Source organism: Colletotrichum paranaense (genome assembly GCF_030867605.1).
Source record: "Colletotrichum paranaense strain IMI 384185 chromosome Unknown Scaffold_18.1, whole genome shotgun sequence".
NCBI classification, from domain to species: domain Eukaryota; kingdom Fungi; phylum Ascomycota; class Sordariomycetes; order Glomerellales; family Glomerellaceae; genus Colletotrichum; species Colletotrichum paranaense.
This window is the reverse complement of record NW_026848976.1, coordinates 272,502-292,627: the sequence shown is the minus strand read 5'-3', so window position 1 is coordinate 292,627 and position 20,126 is coordinate 272,502. Positions and strand designations below refer to the sequence as shown.

Below are 20,126 nucleotides of genomic sequence, written 5' to 3'. Positions count from 1 at the left end.
AGTGAAAGGACAACAAGCCTTCACTTTCTCTTGGAAACTCCGCCCTTGGAGCCTCCGCGACGATCGCTGTACTTGGGGAAGACGACCTTGGAAGTCTTCTTCCTTTGCTTCTGAATTCTTCCAGAGCGACGCTTGGGTTTCGCCGTGTCAACGTCCATGGCTGTGACGAGAGTCAGTCTTTGTGACGGGAATTATCGACTGAGCTCAGCTTACAGGTGTCATCCGCCTTGGCCTCCTTCTTCTCATCGTCACCGTTGATTTCCGCTTTTGGAATGTCAGTTTCGAAACTTTTTGCCTCATGGAACTGCCTTGGAAAATGGCTGGGAACTCACCATCGTCGTCATCCTCAATATCCATCTTGGTGTCTGCCTCCCTCTCAGGCTTGGGGGCCTTTGCCAATTCTAGCAGCTTCGCCGAGAGACGCTCGGCTCTGGCCTGCTCAACGGGACCAAAGACATTTGCCTTGAGTCTCTGGTTGTTCTTCTTGATAACGCTGGCTCTCGCGCTTTTGGCCATTGCTGCGGATATGTACCGAGCGGTGTGGTGTTTATGAAGGATTTGAGGAGACGTCTCACTGTGTTTATACAGGCAAGAAGTTAACAGCAGGCTGAGTGAGGAACAACCTTGATATGTCTTGGATTACTGAGAAATGTCGAGTATTCAAGTCGGTAAGAGTAACCATGTGAAAGCAAACGGTCTTCACTGAGTGATGATAGGAAATTTTACACAGGTGGTTGCAGCCGTGCCCCGCCTGCCAATCCAGTCGTCCAGTCAGGAAGGGTATGCAGGCCGCAGCGCTTTGGACGGCAGCAAAACCATCCTGGCGTCTCACTCACATGGGCTAGACCACCTTCACCTCAGTCAATCGGCCGTCGCAGGGGCTGCCGGCTATTGACACCCCCACATTCTTCCAAACACCTGGAAGGCGCCTCTGGCTGGCGGTGGTTTCCAGAACGGGACGGGCAATGACCCAGGAATTTTGGTTTCTCAAATGCGTTGTCTGCTTCTTAGGGGACACAGATGCTGAAACAACGGCTGACCGCCCACTAGAGAGTCATCGGTTCAGGCTTTCACTTGCCCGACGGGGTCGTTCAACTTCATACTCTCCCCTAAGAAAGACCACACAGAGCCGCCATTTCCTGCCTACACACTTCCCAGCCAGTGTCCACACCATCATCGAGTCTCACTAATTGTGAATCTCACCTCAGCACTTCCCTTGGATAACTCACCTTCACGCTTCACTTGCTTTAATTTAGGCCCACATCCAGAATACGGCTTGATTGCTGCTGTAGTCGCAAGGTATTCAGCTGTGGTGGGCTCCTACCCGTTCAGTAACACCCGTCTTCACAGAGCCCCCAAAGGCCGATAGTCGCGGATGACATCAAACCTTTGCTGACTCAAGAAATGGCCCCTGGCCTAGTTTGACCTCACTTCATCTGTACGCTGGACTAATGCCATTGCTCTTACCTTGGGCGTCGATATCATATTCATATTACTGCTCGATGCAATAGAGTTCGTATCGGTGGGTAAGCGCACAAACAATTTCGCACACATCAGGGTCGTTACCTGCTATCGTTGTCGCATTTGGGAACATTGGTATATCCCTCTGCCTGTCTCCATTATCACAAAGCCGAGAGTGAAGAAGGAAAAAAAAAAAAGACGGGAAGGGCAGCGCAGCAGCAGAGCCGCCACCACCACCACCAACCCACCGAGCAGTACGGGACGGGAGCTACCTACCCTGCCCTTGCCTTCCTCGACCGACCCGACTGCAACTTCCCCACGCACTTTTGGCTCTTGCCTGTCGGCGCGCACCACGAGCCTCGTCGCTCCTGCCTCGTGTGGTCGCGCCCATGACTGTTATTTTCACTTGAGGCCTGTCGTTCTCCTTCTCTTCTTTGCTTTCCACCCATTCCTCGGCCGACGACTTTGACGCAGACAGGTATCCGCCACCTACCCCCACGGCCTGTCGACGGCGCCTCTAGGTACCAACGACCGAAGTCGATCCGACGTCGCACCTGCGAACCTTCATGAGGCCGTCACCGAAGACACCACCACAACCCTTTCACCTCGCCCGAGAACCATGACCTCCATACAGAGGCATGAGCTCCAGGCTCTGGTCAAGCTGGTGAACAGCAACCAGCTTCTGAACCGCCAATTATCCCAAATTTGTCAGCTCAACGGGCTCACTAGCAGCGGCGTTAAGGCGGCTCTGCAAAGTCGCATCGTCAGTGGTGAGTACTTTTCCTTCTTGAGCCCTTTCGGCCGCCTGAGATACCTCCTTTTGCGCCCCTTCTCTGGCTCCAGCTGTTTCACGGGCGCTGTCGTGTCTGAGCATTGCTCCAGGCAGCGAAGTTTGCTTCTCAGAACGACCAAAGGCTAACATCTTTTGTCCGTCAGCTATCGAAGAAGCCTTCAAGAACAGCGACGCGACTCGCTTCCAGCAAATCCAACGAAGCATCGAGACCACAAGGACCGGCTCCTCCGCTTCGCCCGCCTCTCAAAAGAGTGGACGTCCCGCCACAGCGACTCCGCCAGTGTCAATGATGCGGCAAGACCAATACTGGGGGCGCAATGCCCGCCCCAGCGGTGCGAATGGCCCTGCGCTGCCCGGGTATGGATCAAGCGGTACGTCATTCCCTCAAAAGTCCTTTGAACAAACGCCTAACTTTGATGCAGGACTCTCTTTCAAGAACAGTCCCTTCTACGAGATCCAGTTCCGGGTCGGCGATGTGCGCTCGTGCGAGGGTAGGTCGCCATTTCATGTTTCATCTTGGTCGTTGCTAATTTCCCAATCAGCTATGAGCCAGCATAGGAACATGGTCTCGATTCCAGTCAAAGTCAGCGATAATCTCAATCTGAACAGAGTTCTCGATGACAAGTCACTACGCATCATGGTCTTCTGCGCCGGAGATAGCAATGGCGTCCAGGATATCGCGTTTCCCCATCAGTCGGAGATCAAGGTCAACGGTAATGAGGTCAAGGCGAATCTCAGAGGCTTGAAGAACAAGCCAGGCTCGACAAGGCCAGTCGACATTACGAGTTATTTGCGTCTGAAAAATGACAACAGAAATCTCGTTGAGTTCACCTATGCATTGACTCAAAAGGTGGGTTGCCTCAGATTTACGAATCTCAATACCCTGCTCCGTCTTTTACCGCTGACACTTAATTTGTTTGCAGAAATTCTATCTTGTCCTGAACGTCTGCCGTATCACCTCGGCGCAGGACCTGGCCGACAACATCAAGAAGGGGCAGAAGATCCCCAAAAACAAGGTGATTGAGGAGAGTACGTTTTGCCGCTTTACTCCAATATTATCAACAAGAGACTAAAACCCTCCAGTCAGCAAGAAAGCGGCGGATACAGATATCGTTACGACATCTCAAGTCCTGTCTCTTAAGTGTCCTCTATCCTACATGCGTCTTGATGTCCCGTGCCGCTCTGTCAACTGTTCGCACATCCAATGTTTCGACGCAACGTCGTACCTCCAATTGCAAGAGCAGGGCCCTCAGTGGCTTTGCCCGATTTGCAATAAACCGGCGCCATACGCACAGCTGGCCGTTGACGAGTAAGTCCCATGTATCGCCCCCACGATTTCTAGCTAACATCCGTCGAAGGTACGTAAGAGACATCCTAGCGAACACATCAAAGTCCCTAGATCAAGTCACCATTGAACCAGACGGACAGTGGCGAGTGAACACAGGACAGGCCGAGAACAGGCCGACCAATGGTGGAAGCGGCCTTGTTGACGAAGACGATGATGACGACGACGACGACTGGGGTATCGTGGAGGTCAACCCAGTTCGCAGTCGAAACTTCGAAACTCCCAACCGGTCAGTCGCCAGCACGGCAACTCCGACGACAACGGTGATGTCTCGAGAAAGCTCGACGATGCCGCGGGGCGTGGCCACAACAAGCGCCAAGAGACTGCATTCGGATAGGGTGACAATAGACCTGACCCTATCAGACGATGATGAGCCAGCCGCACCGCCTCCGAAGCGGCAACAACTACAGGGGCCGGGATCGAGTAACTACAACAGCAATGGTTACAGTAGCAGCATGTTTTGAGGAGGCCACCCCGGCAATCTCTATCAACGAGCTGCGAGATATGGAGCATGAGGTTAGCCGCCTCAATCAGCACGTACATACTTCCCTACCTAACGAAGGCGGATTTGTGGCTCATGTATGTGTTCTTTCTTTGGGCGTGGAAAGGGACGGATGGATAGCTGTCCAGGCGTTTAGGAGGCAAAACATATTCCAACAGCCCCAACAGCCTTATGCCAAAGGCATGAATCAGGGCGATAGCAGGCGTCTGAGCAAAGCTCTACTTAGATGTGAGGTAGATGCCTCAGAAACTTTGCCAGTTTGGTACCTTAGGAAAGCGAGGGATACAAATACCAAACACTACGCTACGGATATCACATCCGTATAATGAGATGAAATCACTCTGAGGACTCTCCTCTTCGTCTACGTCCATCATTACCCGTCCGTGATCGTGTGCCAACATAACGTGCAAGTTGTCTACTGTAATCCCTGTCGAATCGGAATTGGAGCTCTGGTGGGTGGACCCTGAAGAGCTTAGAGGCCAGCTCCACGGCGTTCCATGTCAAATCAGGTACGTGCCCGACCTCGCTCTTTCAGGTACCTACCTACCTAGGTAGCGGCTTCAATCGTTCATCCGCCTCCAGCTACCTGCTACCTACCTTGAACCGCACATTGGCCTCGACGAAACAGTGTCCAAAACTGCTCCTGCGATTTCCTTCAAGCGCCATTGCATCAACGTCATCTCTGATTCCACGCCGAACTGACTCTTACGAACTTCGCTGCCTAGTCTCCATTGCCTTGGATCAACACCAAGCTTGCATCGCAATCGAGCCCCACACAGACAAACGAACCATACTCGAGAGAGCCAATAACCGCGCGAAACCCTCCTCGACGAAGCCAGGAACCATAGCGACTATTCTTCCACGCCCATACCACAATCAGCTTCCCAGCCAGCAAGAAGCCATGTCCTTCGAAAGCGTCATGCCGCCGTACAACGCCACGGACCCGTCGGCCTCCTTCCTTAACTCCTCCTGTCTCGACTTCCTCCTCATCGAGCTCGTGCCCATGGCCTTTCGCGTGACGAGAGACCTCGAAGCCGCGCCGACTGATGCGAATAGTGCCGGTGGGGGCGCTGCCGCTGCAGGAGGAGGTGCTTCAGCTGACGCGCTGTCGACGGTGAGCCACAGTCAGGGCGGGGGGGCCGACGGAGGTGCTGCGCCGTCGAGCGCGGACGGGGCTGCGGGCGGGAGCACAGTCAGGAAGCTGGATGAGGACGAGGAGCGGGATGCGGTGTTTTATCGGCTTGAGACGCTGGGATATCGTGTTGGGCAGGGGCTTGTTGAGAGGTACGTTTCCTCTTGTGCCTCCCTCCTCTTCCTCTGTGCGCCGCCTTTGGCGATAGCAAGGGGGGACGAAGACACAGTATTGGGATTTTACAACGATTGGAAGCTGACGGTCTATGAACTTGGTGTTCAGATTCTCGAGAGACCGGCCACGATTCAACGATACGCTCGACGTCATCAAGTTTGTCTGCAAGGATCTTTGGTCGCTTGTGTTTAGAAAACAGATTGACAACCTCAAGACAAATCACAGGGTACGTCAGCGATATCCCCTCTACCTATCGGAAGGCCTGGTCAAGGGCGACGCTCCAGACAAGCGACTTGGGAATTGGGTGGCTGATCTAGTCCGTTGGAATAGGGCGTTTACGTACTGACAGACAACTCGTTCAAACCTTTCTCGAGAATGAGTACAGAAGCTGGCGGACAGGCGGTTGTTCGGGCACAGCCAGTACGTCTAAACCCACGCCGATCTATCAATATGATGACCTACAGGGTGCTGACTTGTCTGGCTACAGTTCCTCTGGTTCCCGTGCGGGATTGTGCGCGGAGCGCTAGCGGCGTTAGGTATCAACGCAACCGTCCAAGCCGAGACCAACGAGCTACCGGCAGCTATTTTCCAAATCAAGACCCTGCCGTCAAGCACATAATACCCAACTTCACGTATCAAGAAGCCCCTGTCCCAAACAAATGGCGCGTGGGGAAACCATAGAGAAGTGTCAATGACACAGCATGCAAGCGTTAAAAGAGTTTAGACTTTTTGCAGAGTATCGACCAAAGATCTGGTCATTCGAGTTGATGCCCAAGGTGTCTTACTCCAATTATAAACCAGCAGCAATTATCGCCATATCCAAAACTACCGACGCCGTTGCCCTACGTACGCGGACTCAAGAGAATCCCAGCTGGTGTTATATACGCTGGTCAACCATACACTTGCGAGACCAATAACACCTCACAGCCTAGGAAAAAGAAGAGTCGATCAGCCATAATTCTCCCTCGGTTGTATTTCATCTATCACCATTTTTTTTTGGCTACATTGTTGGAAGCTGTTGTCATGCGGCTTCCTCGAGAGGGGGTCGGGGGCTGTTACTGGAAACAAGTGTACAAAGGGGGGAATCACTTTTGGGGAGCCTTGTGGGCGAACTCGACACCCTTCTGAATGTTGCCCTTCAATCCTGCAACCGCAGCCTCCAGAAGCTTCTGCTCCTTCTCTGTGATGTCGCCAAGAATGTCGATGGCCTTCTCAGCACCGTTGGGCTACGAATATGTCAGTGTTGGATCCGTTTAGATTTGAACAGGGGACAGGATGGAATGCTGTGCAACTTACGCCAAGCTCGATGGGAACGGAGAAGAAGTCGACGCCGGTCTTCTTGGCAATCTCCTCGCCGCCGGGAACGCCGGGGAGGTAGACGTAGCTAGGCTCAACAAGACCCTTCTCGCCCTTAAGGGCCTTGAGGACCTTCTCGGCGAATCTATCACACGTCAGTCCCTGACCTTTAAGTTGTCGAGCGTCCGATTTCTTACCTGTAGCCAGCGTAGGCCATGGAGAGAGTGGCAGAACCAGCGCCGTCCTTGGCCTTGACAACCTCGTCACCACCGAACTGGACACGGTTGACGAGAGCATCGTACTTGTCGTCGGCGATGGACACTGAAGGCTTGACCTTGCTGAAGAGGGGAACAATGGTCTCGCCGGAGTGACCGCCAATAACGGGAACATTGAGTTCGCTGGTGGACTTGCCGGAGATCTCGGCAACGAAGGTCTCGGCTCTGACAATGTCGAGAGTTGTGACACCGAACAGACGCTGAGGGTTGAAGACGCCCTTGGCCTTCAGAACCTCGGCGGAAATAGGGACGGTGGAGTTGACAGGGTTGGAGATGACAAGGATGAAGGCCTTGGGGGCGACCTCGGCCGCAACCTCGATGAGGCCCTTGACGATACCGGCATTGATGTTGAAGAGATCGTCGCGGGTCATGCCAGGCTTGCCTAGAGTGGATTTGCCGTTAGAAAGAAGCAGCTGACGAGGCTCCGCAAGTGTAACTCACGAGGAATACCAGCGGGAATGACGATGATATCGGCATCCTTGAAGGCGGCCTTGGCGCCATCATCCTTGGGCAGGTAGCCAGCGATTTTCTGTTTGCGGCATCTCTGTTTAGCAAGCTATCGGTACTACGGGTGCCACGAGACAATTGAGACTGCGATGAAACGTACCGCATTGGAAGAGATGTGGGAGAGATCGGTGGCGACGCCGGGGGTGTTGACGACATCGTACAAGGCAAGCTCATCGACGAGGGGAGAGAGCTTGAGGAGGAGGGACAGAGGCTAGAGTAGACAGGTTGGTGGTGAGCAATGCGAACGTTATTTGCTGACCACGCGGGGTTCCGGATTCACTGTACCTGTCCAATACCGCCGGAGGCGCCAGCAACAACTAAGAAATGATTAGATTGACGAGGCTTTGCGCGATAGTCTCAGGTGGTGGGAACATACCGGCCTTGACCATTTTGATTGTGATTCTTGTTATTCGGTTTGAGAAAGGAGATGGATGAAGGAGGAGGGTGGCCTGAGGGGTTCTCGCGGATTAGCGGGGTGATCTTGGAGCTTTGCTCGCTTAACATGTCGAGCTCTGGCGCATGGTACGAGACCAAGTGTGGGGAGCTCTCGCTACAATTATCCAAGCTTGTCAAGTACTAAGGTGAGGGGGAGAGAGAGGTCATCGTCAAACGTACAGTAGTCACGTAAACTGAAGGTTTTGCTGGTAAGATGGAAGATGTATGAAGATGAATCTCACAAGAGCGGGAGATCGTTTGCTTTAGTATGAAAAGGGAGAGCAAGAGAGGAGAAGTAAACCGAGCCAAGGTTACGTAGAAGTAGTCTGAGCCAGCTGATACCTAGTCCGGAGGCTGTCGGCGGGGACGTAGGTTCAACCGCGGGGAGAATTGCGACCTTTGGTTTCCCACCCCTCGTTCCGTGGGACTTTGCCTGTGTCATTGGATGGAGGGGTCAAAAAGAGGGGCAACTTGGAGGGGTGAGAAGGGGACCATGGGGGGCCGCTCCTGAGGCAGGGCAGGCACGGGGAGTTCAAGTTTCCATTGTAGCTATTGCACGCTCCTCCATCGCTCCTCGAGGTGAGGTGGTAGCGGCGGCAGGCGCCAGTAATGCGCAGAAAAGCGACTCGACAGCAGCACTGCGCGTGTAGTTACCTTACGGCATTGTACCTCATGTACTGCGCCGCTGCACCCAGCAAGCCCGATCCCGTAGCTTATACTTGCGCGGTTGCGGTGCTTTATTAGCCGGACCAGTTGCTGCGTTGCTGCTTGCTCGCTGGCCCTGCTGATGCTGCTGCTGCCGCTGTCTCGGGCTGCAGAGTGGACAAAGAGAGGAGCGAGTGTAAGGTACCTTCCGGCTTGCCGCACCAGGGAATAGCTGTCGCAGATACCTCGTCATTCGACCCAAACAAAGGCGGCCACTGAGACACGCCCAGCCCATGGAAGCAGTCGCTGAAGGAAAGATAAAGATACATTCTACAGGTACCTACCTTAGGTGCTCTGGATGTTTCCCGCCCACTGCCCAGTGCTTGCTCAATACTTAGCATCGATTGCGCCAATCCCCTGCCACCAACGTCCTGCAACCAATTGCAACATCCGTCGTCAACCCGTTTTGTTCGCCATTCACCTCCGGTCTGATGCATGTGAGAGACGGACGAGGCTAACACGGTAATTCGAGGCTCGATCTCCCCCGTCAACTCCCGGCCAGCTGGACCAATGCCTTCCGATGTTTTCCTGCTGATGAACGGTCCCCCGTCCTCGTCCCGATGTCCCGATGTCCCGAGCTCCAGGGGTAGCTCGTTCCTATGTATAGCCAAAACTCGGGTGTGGGAACGGTAGAAACAAGAGCCTAACACAAAGACGGGCCCCATTATTCCTATGGGAAGCCTGTGACATGCTTCAGATCGTGATAGCTATCATTATCCTCGGCGATGAGACAGCTGGGCAAAACATAACCTACGGGCCCTGTCTGTGGTGTTTGGGCGGGCGAATAGCTCACTAAAAATACATATTCACTCATCGTTGCTTCTACGAGGTTAAGATCTTGCTCATGGAAGATGTAAGAATTACCTACACTGCGGCACGAATTATTCACAATATCAAGAGTACGTACCGTTGTGTTAGAAATGCCATGTTAGGAGCACCTATGCAACCCCGGCTGGCAAAATTACCCCGCCATGTATGCGCAGGTGCCATTCCACGTATCTCGATCAGGTCAATGTCGGCGAAGACTTACTCCGTGCAAGACGTAGAAGCGTCCCTGTCTTTCATCATTCATCAACACTCCAACAACAAACTGCAATCAATATACCGCTTCACTACACAATACTTTTGGGGGGCAACGTAGGAAGATGGTATGGCTCAAGCCGGAATGACACCCTCGACATTCCGATGCTTGCCCGTGGTCCCGAGGTTCAGCAGGAATTCGCTCTCTACTCTAGTCGGGCAACTCCGGGTAAGGGCCGAGGACCACGGCATCGACAACACCATGACCCGTAGTCCGGCTACTGTGCTATCTCGATGTCGGCCTCTTCGATCACCCTCACTCCACTCCCACTCCGAGCTTTCCCTTTCTGTGCAGGCGCGCGTCATGGCATAAGATAAGGTATACTTCAACATGCATCATCATCATCGCCCTCCCAAGTCGTTGGCCCAGAGCCTCACAAATCCCTCACACGCATGGCATGAAATGCGAAGGGGGGAAGCAGCAGCACTCGTTTGGAGCAAACGAAAAACCAGTCCCAGTCATTATTTTGTGGCCTTTGACTCAAGCTTTTGATTTGTTTCGCCTGTGTCCCTCAAAAAGGTATTCTCTATTTGCTCGACGTAACGCCCAAACCAAGCCTGTTTCTTTCTCTTTTTTCGTCCCGCTAAATCAGCATCTCAACATTTATGCCTCAGCCTCGGCGGCGGCGGCGGCCTTGGCCTTGACACCGCGGGGCTTCTTCTCGGGGGTGGCCTTGACGGCGCGCTGGGAGCGGCGGATGGCAGAGACGCGCTGGACAGCGGCCTCGCGGAGGTCGCCACGGTAGCCGCCGGCGGCAGCCTGGCGGGCAACGGCGGAGTAGGTCCTATGGTTCGACAGCCGTCAGTCATCTGTTTGTTCTCCTGAATCCTCGTGCTTGCCCCGTTCCATGTGCCGCATTACGACAACAAGTTTGTGGTTGTAGCGGTGGTCCAAAACTCACTTGCGGGAAGACTTGTTGCCGCCGTAGGTGACCTCGGTGTAGCCCTTGGAGGGCTTGTTGAAGTTCTTCTGGTTCTTGCTGATCACCTTGACACCACCCTTCTCGTTGGGGACAACGCCGATGGCCTACTCGTCACATGTCAGTCATCTCTGTGCTACGTGATGTTGCGAAGGATCGAATCGTTCGAGCGAGGGAGGAATATCGAGTTCGATCGGCCTGGGGTGTAATCGTACCTTGTCGTTGACGAAACCGGCGTACTGCGATACAAGTTAGCCAAAGATGCCCTTCAGCCCCGCCAGTATTCTGACGATTCGATCCCAACATACCTTGCGGGAGTGCTTGTTGACCAGGTTAAGGGGGTCGCGGGAGAGCTGGAGACCGCCGGCGTCGTTGCGGTTGACCAGGAACGCATTCTGGGCGCCTGTATCGAGAAAACAAGCAGGTGTGAGCAAAATTGCGCATTCAGATCGAGTTCGGCATCGCTGACAGCCGGGCGCCGCGGTGAAACTTACGGACGACCTCCCAGATCAGGTCGGCGGAAACGTTGGGCAGAGTGGCGGCCATTTTGACTGATTTGAGGGATCACGGAATGGTTGATGAATACCTTCACGATTGCTCTGATGCCGGTCTGCGTGTTCGTAGAATTCAATGGCCTGAATTGAATGTGTGGGCTATCGCTTAGCAGTCGCTTTGCGGACTAGCGTCTCTTGGGTCCACTCATTTCATCGGCGACGCCACACCGAGTCCCCTCCGGGGCACAAAAGCCCTCCCCGGCGGGCCAGTCTGGATGTGGCTGGTGATGGCGGTGCAGTTGCATCCTGAACCGGCTCGAAGTACAACCTCGTCCTCGTCATATAAGTCGACCGCAATTGCGATTACGTATTTCCAACTACACGAACTCAATTATCAAATGTACTAGTACGCGGTAGGCTCAAGCTCTTTTTTGGTCGGTTCAGGATTCAGAAAGTCGAGTATTGCGTCTCTTCCAACATATGTGGCTAAGCTCAAAAACTTGACAATTGCAAGCTAATATCAAGATAGTATATCATAAAGCGCGGTCCTTGGATAAGGCCTGTAATGTTTGGCCTTCTTTTCTATACTATTTCTAGTATGTCCTGATTTCCTAATTGATAGCATGTTTGAATTACGGCCTAGATCGGTCAACTCAACGGGCGAAATATTTATGGTATTAATCCGAGGTACAAAGGTGAACCGCACATCTAGTAACGACACACTCCATGGTGTTGAAGTGCCTAAAGTTTAGGCATATCTCCGGAGAATCTTCGCTGACTATCAATGCTTTAGTACTGAGTGTAGCTAATGGTTACCGTTCAAGTGATTTATATAAATCCATCATTCGGCTCGATGTCATGCCATCGGGTCCAGCCTACATATCCGGTAGGCACATCCCAACGCCAGGCCATAGCATCTTATCCTCTCATGAAAAATCATTGGTCTTGTATGGGCGCATTTATCCAGTCTCTTGTGTAGTACTTCATTACAACGGGTATAGTACGTTGACAAAGAGGCCAACTTTGCCAATCCTAAGGTATTTAAGGCACTGCATATCCATTGTCGATCCTCCACTGCAAGGCAGTCGAATTCGTCTATGAGATGCACTGCCAAGGTAGGTACTCTAGCTCACTTCACCATCTGGCTCGACAGAATGATTCGTCTTTGTATACGTGCACAATGCCAAGCAGGTAAAAGTCGCCGGTCTGTGGCTCTCACCTGGATCGCCGTCTTCTTTCAGAACTTATTCCATATTGTTACATCATCTCATCATGTTAGTCGACGATATTCTCGTTCGTGAGCCATCCAGAAGGATAACGGCGACAAAGCGGGTTGCCTCATGGGCACTTTTAAGGGGCTTTTCACTCTTAAATACACAGTATCGCTCTACTGCGGGACTATGAAGTTACATTATTCACACCATTGATTTCCCATCTAGAGGCAAGGTCTATCTATATGGGAAATGATCTTATGGCAACACCTCTCGTCTGCGGGTATGTAATCGTCATGTTATCCCAGCAAGCTACCGTTTCGACATAATATCGGTTCCACATCGTGACCATGACATGTATGGTCCAACTGCTGATTACACCTATATGTTCGAAACCCACCGGATATCTCTAGAACTCGAATTATTTCACAGGCAGTATGTCAGAATAGCTCTGTTGCTTTTGGGAGCAACCCCCCCCCCCCCCCACACCATTCAGGTTGAGACAAGCGATGGAATACTGTATGATATAGATACAGCTACTCTATCATTGGACATTTAGGCAACACTGTCTACAAAAAAAGTATGGACATTTACTATGTAGGCGCCGAAGCTGAGGTACATTCGCTCTTCAAGAGCAAACCTTCATCGGAGGCTGCCGCCTTTCTCAGGCCGGACGAAGGTATCCAAGTTGCGAGCGCCGGTGAGCCCCAGCTACCGGGATAATCAAGTTTCCAGGGGCCGAGCTTTGGGGTACCTCTTGGGACTCTCTTATGCAGAAGCCTTAGTTACGCGTGTCATGGAAATTGCCTTTCACCTCCTGGTTGCGTGGCCTCAACCACGAAGAGTGGTATTAAGAGCATGTCCACAGATAAGGTAGTTGAAGTAACTCATGTAGAGTCTTCACCGACCTTGACATAGTCACATACAATGAAGACCAGGAACGCAATGTAAGGACTGAGTCGGCCCTGAGATCATTTACTGGTCTCCAGCTTTGTTCGTCGTGGAAGGTACGGATACATGGCAGCTTCAGCACGTCCCGTGGCCCAGCTGGCGGGGGCGGAAGTATTCACGTGATGCAAATGGAAGCTTGCCCGTCGGCATCCGTAACGGTCTCCCTGGCGGCCCAGGCCCCTGCCACGGTACCCTGCGCTTGCCCTGCGCCCAAGCCTTACAAGTTACGTACGTAGTACGCCTTCGAATGCTCCAAGCCCGACCTTAGTAAGTGGATCCCCATGGAAGTCCAAAAGCTGCAGGATCAGACGGGATTACGGGGGGCAGTGACAGCCCGAGTCCACCTTCAGCGACGCTGAGTCCCTGAGGGCTCTCTCCCATTTCCGAAAGAGGCCAACTGGGGAGCCTGGGTAGTGTTAGTGTCCAGCGCACTTACGCAGCCCGCACCACTGCACCTCCACATCATCGTACGTCGGTCGGTACGCCTGGCTCGTCGCCGAACTTCACCACTTACACTTCCATTCCGCATAACCTCACTCTGCTCTGGAGTCAAACGCGACCGTCTGTCTCCCTGCAGGTGCCGACATGATCCTTTGATCCTTTCGAACGGCAGTCTCTGACCGTTTGCGCCAAAACACCATTCTCTTTGTGACTTCTTTTTTCCACACTATTCATTTCCCTTGCCTTCCGTTCTGTTCATTCTAAACCACGACGATCACCACCACTACTAGCTTTTCGGAGCCTAGCCACTTAAGCAGCCGGCGATTGCGAAGCAACCACACCAGCGTATCGGCGACCAGCCCAACGTCATTCCATCTCGACCGCGCCCTCGAAAGCGAAAGTCGTCCAAAATGTCGTACCTCCTCTACTCCGTGTCGTTCCTCCTCCTCATCACCGCAACGGCCCTCTACTTCACCCGCGGCCACTGGCTCCACCTCGTTCCCGACCTCCCGATCCCCGGCCGCGACTACATCTACTCCCGCCTGCCCTCCTCCTTCGTCGGCGACATCGACGCCGGCCTCTCGAGCTCGACCTTTGACTTGGCGGGCAACGTTGAATCAGGCGATAGCCGCGCAGGGCTCGACGATCGCAGCAAGAAGGAGATTCTCAAGATCATGAAGAAGCGCCGCATGAAGTTCGACGACGCGCGCAGGGTGTACATGGAGCAGCGCTTCAAGGCCAACGGTATCGGACCGGATGGGAGGCCTTTGGATCCCAAGGCTGTCACGTTCAGCTAGGCGAGGCATGCACGAGCTACCGAGAGAGAGAGAGGAGGGAGAGAATGAGAGAGGCGACCAGGGGATACCCGATACAGACCGGGTAGGCGAAAAACGTCGTTTGCAGCATATGTTTGCACTACGATACGAATTACCGACGACTACACCATTATATCTCATTCGAGAGGAGGGAAATGACCATAAAGGATCATTTCTGATCACTTTGCACCGGAGCATAACTCAATATTCCCGAGCTTTCGCCTCCAACAACCACAAATCCTTCTAACGCGCCCAAACAGGCCACCGACTACTTTTCCCTGCTTATCAACTCTTCGACATTCCACTGCTTCCTAGGGCAAACAGGCGTTGCAGCGAGCTTTTCTTACCCTTCTCTTTCTTTTTCTATGTTGTTTGTTCTTGGGTTTCCCGGTGGTGGACGTTTCAAGGGTCTGGCTGACAAAGCCTTCTTTGCGCCGGTATGGATCGGCGTCTTCTTTTGGTATTATCTGTCAATGTAGAGCTTGCGTGATACAGCTTCAACGGATTTTCGCTCTTGTTACCTTCACGTATTCATCCTTTTTTTGACTATGTGACCCAACTTTTCACCCTGTCCATCCTACGAGACTGCACGGGCTTCCGGTAGTCCGGTAGATGTGACACTTGAGTCCTTCTTCTCCTCGACATTTGCCAGTGTGTCCTTCAAACCTCATGTCATTCTGGAGTTGGCATTCTGGAACATCTAGAGGGTCCAGTTGCGCTACTAGCTATTATACCCTGGGTCCATCCATACCTGCAGACCGTCAGATGGCTTCGCTCCCATTATATCACCATCATCCGTCCGTATCGCGCCCGGCATTCTATTTAGCCGATTCATATATATACACAATCAAAGGTATGGCAAGAGCCAAAGTATTACAAATATCTAGAAAGTGATTTCTTCAGCTGTTCACTTGCGGCTGGCTTCATGCGCTGAGCGTGTCCAGCACACTTTAGACTGGCTCTCATTTCGTCTTCTTCGCCTCGGCGGCAACGTACTGGCGGTCGTCGTCGCCCTCAACCTCCTTTTGGATGTCTTCCATCTCCTTCATGTTGGACTCCCACGTCTCCTTGGCCATCTTGGTCTTCTTGTTGAACCAGGCTAGGTCGGGCTTGCGGTAGGTGCCGCCGAGACGGTCCCAGAGGGTAGTGAACTGGCCGTAGTTGTAGCTGCCAAGTCTGTTAGAAAGTGCGAAGCTCTCGGGTCTCTCACGTTGTCAGAAACTTACTTGAAGTACAAGTGGTGGGCGGTGTGGCACGCTGAGCCGTTGATGATGGGGTTGTCGGTAATGTACTCGCCGTCGTGTATAAGAATTGTCCAAAAGTTGATAAACACAAACAGTGCGACGTATGCCAGCTTGTTGAGAGGGAACAGCATCGGGTAGATGTGGTACGGGACCGACTGCGCGAAGCCGTCGAGGGGGTGGAAGGCGTGGCTGGCGTAGGGCGAGGGCATGATCCACTTGTGGTGAGGCTTGTGAAGGTGCTTGTAGACGAGTGGGAGATGTAGCCATCGATGAGCCCAGTATATGCACAGGTCGGTGAAGAGGATGAAGAGCGGGAACTGCGCATAGTCGTACCAACGGCCGGGGCCCTCCTCTGTGGTATCGTAGAGCTTGCAGTAGCCGCGCACTTCGGCGACAAAGGTGAGCGCGGTGCAGATTGCCATGACCGGCATGGCCATGTTGGCCTGTTTCATCTCGAGGCGGATCTGATTCTTGAGGAACTTTGGGTGGCTGAACGTCTTCTTGTCAAAGATGAAGATGTACGATAGAGTCGCGAAGACAAAGTAGTTGAGGATGCCGAAGAACCTGGTATTGTTCGCAGTATTGTGAGCTCGGTCGGGAACACGGCGAGGGTGGCGGAGCTGTAGCAACAACGTACCATGTGACAAGGAAAAGAGATGTGAACTGTCGGAAGATATTATCTCTTGGCCAGGCGCTCATATATGCGGCCTCGGAAGGCTCGAGGTAGAGCATTTGTGTCGAGGGCTTATACTGCCATGTCGAGATCGGTTGCGCCGTGGCGTTCGCGTGGTGAGGGAAGTCATAAGGAGCTGAACCGGCTGGAAGCAATTTGGCGTAGAGCTGGTCGCCAACAAAGGTGTCAACCATCTCGAGCACGACATCCATGATGTGTCGAATCGAAGAGCAATCGGTGGATGGCCACTAGGGTTACTGCGGCAATATCTAAAGTAACGATCGCAGTTGAGGAGAGAAGGACCGGTGGTCACGTATGCGCAACGGACCAGCACGAATCCAGGTTATAAGTCCTAGACGAATCGAGGTCGCAAAGTTGCCGAGGGTCGCGGCCGGGATAAGTCGGTGGGGTCTGAGATCATCGAATGTTTAATAGAAATCCTGGGGCCATAAGAAGGTGGGCAGATGCGCCTTACCTCCGGTTTAATGGGCCTGGCTTCCGAGCGACGGGGACACAGCCAGGGGCGGGATCGGCAGCGACTGCTTTCAGTTCGGTAAGAGCTTCCACTAGAAGACTTGGGCAAGGATATTGCTGTGAAGTTTGTAGCAGACTGCACCCTGGGCTTGTCCGACGTTTGCAAGGCCGGCGGTCGAATGACAAAGTGCCGACACCGAGAGACTGAGCCAACGTCGACAGCCAATGGCTTATACTCTGAAGATGGCGGATGTTGGTCGAACGGCGAAGCTCAGAGAAAAAGGGGACCAGAACACTAAGGTTCAAGTTGTCAAGGTTGTCAACGCTTCTATCGAGGTCCCTCAACACTGGCACGTACCCGATCTTAGGGTTTGGGGGTAAGGCCCAGCTGAGATGACAATCGAACACAAAAACGGCGTCAAGATGGCAAGGGTTGCTGTAACTCAAGGCCGAACGAGCTCTCGACGAAGGGGTAGCAGATATCCCTGGGCGGGATGAGCCCTTCTTTTAACTGTATCTAACTCATCTCCAGTCAAGGGTGGGCAACTGCGAAACTCGGAAGAGTCGGTGTACGCAAGCCCATTGTGCCCATGAAGACTCGTCCGAGGTAATGTCCCAGTGGGCAGTTCGTCACTTGGAAAATCGCATGATCCAGCGGGATGGGCTTTTCCAGGACCCGCGTTGACCAGTTTTTGACGTTGGACTTTTGGCTCAAATTAGGTGGAAAGGCCAGGGAGCCCACTGGCGCAACAACCCATTGGCGAATCAGAAGCAGCCGACTCGTATTCGGTTTCCTGTCAAGTCATCTACTAATGTCCCGCCGCTGTGGTTGGGCGGTGGTCTGATTTGATGATACTTGCGCCTCAAGATCTGGATGCTTTGGCAGGTTGGTTAGTGCCATCTCTATGTGTGTGCCATCTGTTTGTTTCACATGCAAAGACAGCCAACCAGTGCAGCATACCTAGAAGCTACTGAGGGTCCATTCCTTGGTGCATGTGAGGTAGTAGTGGCGAAACCCAGCCTATCAATCTGAATACCGTTGTAGGGTAATTCTGCATCATCGACATTGCCAATTAATGATTTCGGGGCCCAGCTAGCCTGGTGTAATTTTGTGTCATCGGCAGCAGGGTCTCCCGAAATATGTAGATCCATCCATCATATTCTAGGCTGGATCAAGCGGGCATGCCTGACAATTGCGAAAGCGTTGGCAGGCGTGATGAAAGCGATGCCAGTGTTGATAAAGAATTGACGACGCGCTTGGGGCAGATCGTTGATGCCGCTTTCTCGGGATCCGAACAGAGCGCAAGACTGCGAAGGTTTCCTTTGGGTGTGTTGCAGTACAGAAGAATTTTCGATGATGCGATAAGCTCTCAAAGCTGGTCTAGTAGACATTGGATGTTGGCACGGGGAACAGCTTGTTGTAAGGTCACTCTTACGCGGGTTCCGATCATCGCACCCTTGCTGCGAATGGTACACTACGGTCACGAAGAGTGTCTCGAACGTCTGCAAAATGACGGTTGAAGGGTAAACCGAAGCGTGTCTGTCGAAGGTGGGCCATTGAGCACCGGCGCTTCGGCGGAGTGACTGGGGTCGTACTCTATGTCTATCCTGTCGAGAGTCAGCTCGATGAGCCTCCAACTGGAAGTATATCAGCAGTGCTTTCCTCTCAGCCTTGATACAGTGAAGCGTCGAGGGAAGAATTAACATCTCGTCGATCTCTCTATCCTGATGAGCGAACGGAATGCCTGGCGTATAATTGTTAGACCGCTTATGCTGTGGTAAATGGAAATACGCCAACAGGAGAAGATTCAGGACGGCCAGCGGTACTACAGGCCCGTCTGGAAGGTTCATCGCTCGGTGAACCGTCTTGACCGAGTCTCACTATGGACCCATCAGGGCTGCTTACCTCAGCCAGGTACCTTCTCCGCTTAATCGGCTTGGGCTTTCTAATTCTACCCGAACTCACCTTACCCTTCCGATATTCAAACCCCAACGCTAAGGCACCCAGAACCGCCGCCTTGTTTGTCCCGGGACCGCCAGCTGATGTTGGGGGGCACCTCATTATGCGGCCATCGCCAACCGCGCTTCGCACCCCTCCTTGTTGACCCTCTTGCCTCAGCCACTCTCCTGAGCGGTCTGGATCTTCACTCCGAAAGAGGGTGCACACCCGCCGACAGCTGATGGACCTGTCCGGAACACATTGTAGTCGTGGCATGTCAACCGGGGATTTAAAAGATTGATGCAGATTAACGAAATAGGGTGACTGGTTCCAACCATGCCAAAGTAGCCAGGAACTTAAGGCAGCCTGTTGTGCCTGCTTCGTTTGGTCTGCCGATTGATATGGTAGTCAAGAAGACACAGTATTGAGTTGCTCGAAAACAAATCCCCCTCCCTCCAGCTCATCGAGATCCACCGTGTGTTTTCTGTCTGTTCATAACTTTCAGACACGGCGACATAATAAGAGGCGTCTTCATCTGCAGACCCAAGCCGCTGTTGTCAGCTTCCGCAGCTTTGTGGTGTGGCCTGATATGGTCGCTGACAATGTCTACGCATAGTGTGTTGCACTTTGATCAATCTGGTCATATTCCTGTCGATAGGGTGGTTTTGCGCGCGTACTAGCAATAAGCAGAATATGTACAAGAGAGGAAGAAGGAATGAAATCGAAGCGAAAAAAGAAATCATCGTCAAGAGAGGGTGTGGAATGGGGCAAGACCTGTGCTACCACCACAGCTCCAACAAAGTCCCCCAGAGTTTTGTGTGTGGACTGCACAGTAGTGTGCGCTCATGAATGCCTGGTACCACCGTAATCGCGCTAATAATGGCATTGCATGGCGCATGCATGCGACAACGGGAATGCCTCCATGACATTGTGTTGGCGATGCCGAGACGCGGGGGGGGGGGGGGTCGCCGAAGGTCCTGCCAATTGTACGTGGGTCTATACCGATGGAATAAGTTTTTGCCTTTTCTCATCTTCGGCATCCTCTTCCTCTCGTATGTACATGTCAGGAAAAGTTAGAACCTGACAACATCCAAAGGCTAGCGAGCCCGACGGGTATGGAACGTTTCGGCAGCTTCCATGGATGGTAAAGAGTAGGATGGCACGATAGGATGGGCCACAGCACAGGCCAAGGGCCATGATCCTTGGTGTGTGTGACACGGCGGGTGGATGGACGAAGAACGCAACATGCTTGGTCGCCC

At 52.9% G+C, this 20,126-nt stretch overlaps 7 protein-coding genes across 7 annotated transcripts; 2 read left to right on the top strand and 5 right to left on the bottom strand.

Annotated features, from left to right (window-relative positions):
* Positions 1 to 20: 20 nt before the first annotated feature.
* CPAR01_15158 (uncharacterized protein) lies at positions 21 to 516 on the bottom strand (the record flags this gene model as incomplete). Its single annotated transcript, XM_060499407.1, has 3 exons — positions 21 to 160; positions 214 to 264; positions 333 to 516. The coding sequence occupies 3 exons, from the start codon at positions 514 to 516 to the stop codon at positions 21 to 23; spliced, it is 375 nt and encodes a 124-aa protein (XP_060341839.1).
* Positions 517 to 1,939: 1,423 nt separating this feature from the next.
* CPAR01_15157 (MIZ/SP-RING zinc finger) lies at positions 1,940 to 6,026 on the top strand (the record flags this gene model as incomplete). The annotated part of the gene is made up of 13 exons (XM_060499406.1): positions 1,940 to 2,231; positions 2,344 to 2,625; positions 2,677 to 2,745; positions 2,797 to 3,104; positions 3,178 to 3,283; positions 3,338 to 3,563; positions 3,613 to 3,862; positions 3,963 to 4,178; positions 4,513 to 4,610; positions 4,762 to 5,385; positions 5,516 to 5,633; positions 5,738 to 5,827; positions 5,895 to 6,026. Coding segments are annotated over 13 exons (2,811 nt in total), but the record flags the coding sequence as incomplete, so codon positions are not given.
* Positions 6,027 to 6,492: 466 nt separating this feature from the next.
* CPAR01_15156 (malate dehydrogenase) lies at positions 6,493 to 7,874 on the bottom strand (the record flags this gene model as incomplete). The annotated part of the gene is made up of 7 exons (XM_060499405.1): positions 6,493 to 6,633; positions 6,704 to 6,848; positions 6,901 to 7,360; positions 7,420 to 7,507; positions 7,586 to 7,696; positions 7,771 to 7,802; positions 7,862 to 7,874. 7 exons carry the CDS (start codon positions 7,872 to 7,874, stop codon positions 6,493 to 6,495), a joined length of 990 nt encoding a protein of 329 aa, XP_060341837.1.
* A 2,435-nt stretch (positions 7,875 to 10,309) lies between these two features.
* CPAR01_15155 (ribosomal L28e family protein) lies at positions 10,310 to 11,171 on the bottom strand (the record flags this gene model as incomplete). The annotated part of the gene is made up of 5 exons (XM_060499404.1): positions 10,310 to 10,490; positions 10,608 to 10,732; positions 10,841 to 10,864; positions 10,934 to 11,028; positions 11,120 to 11,171. 5 exons carry the CDS (start codon positions 11,169 to 11,171, stop codon positions 10,310 to 10,312), a joined length of 477 nt encoding a protein of 158 aa, XP_060341836.1.
* Positions 11,172 to 14,132: 2,961 nt separating this feature from the next.
* On the top strand, positions 14,133 to 14,519 carry CPAR01_15154 (uncharacterized protein; the record flags this gene model as incomplete). The annotated part of the gene is made up of 1 exon (XM_060499403.1): positions 14,133 to 14,519. The coding sequence occupies one exon, from the start codon at positions 14,133 to 14,135 to the stop codon at positions 14,517 to 14,519; it is 387 nt and encodes a 128-aa protein (XP_060341835.1).
* Positions 14,520 to 15,499: 980 nt separating this feature from the next.
* CPAR01_15153 (fatty acid hydroxylase superfamily protein) lies at positions 15,500 to 16,666 on the bottom strand (the record flags this gene model as incomplete). Its single annotated transcript, XM_060499402.1, has 3 exons — positions 15,500 to 15,704; positions 15,764 to 16,345; positions 16,419 to 16,666. The coding sequence occupies 3 exons, from the start codon at positions 16,664 to 16,666 to the stop codon at positions 15,500 to 15,502; spliced, it is 1,035 nt and encodes a 344-aa protein (XP_060341834.1).
* A 2,557-nt stretch (positions 16,667 to 19,223) lies between these two features.
* Positions 19,224 to 19,610, bottom strand: CPAR01_15152 (uncharacterized protein; the record flags this gene model as incomplete). Its single annotated transcript, XM_060499401.1, has 2 exons — positions 19,224 to 19,402; positions 19,469 to 19,610. 2 exons carry the CDS (start codon positions 19,608 to 19,610, stop codon positions 19,224 to 19,226), a joined length of 321 nt encoding a protein of 106 aa, XP_060341833.1.
* Positions 19,611 to 20,126: the final 516 nt, after the last annotated feature.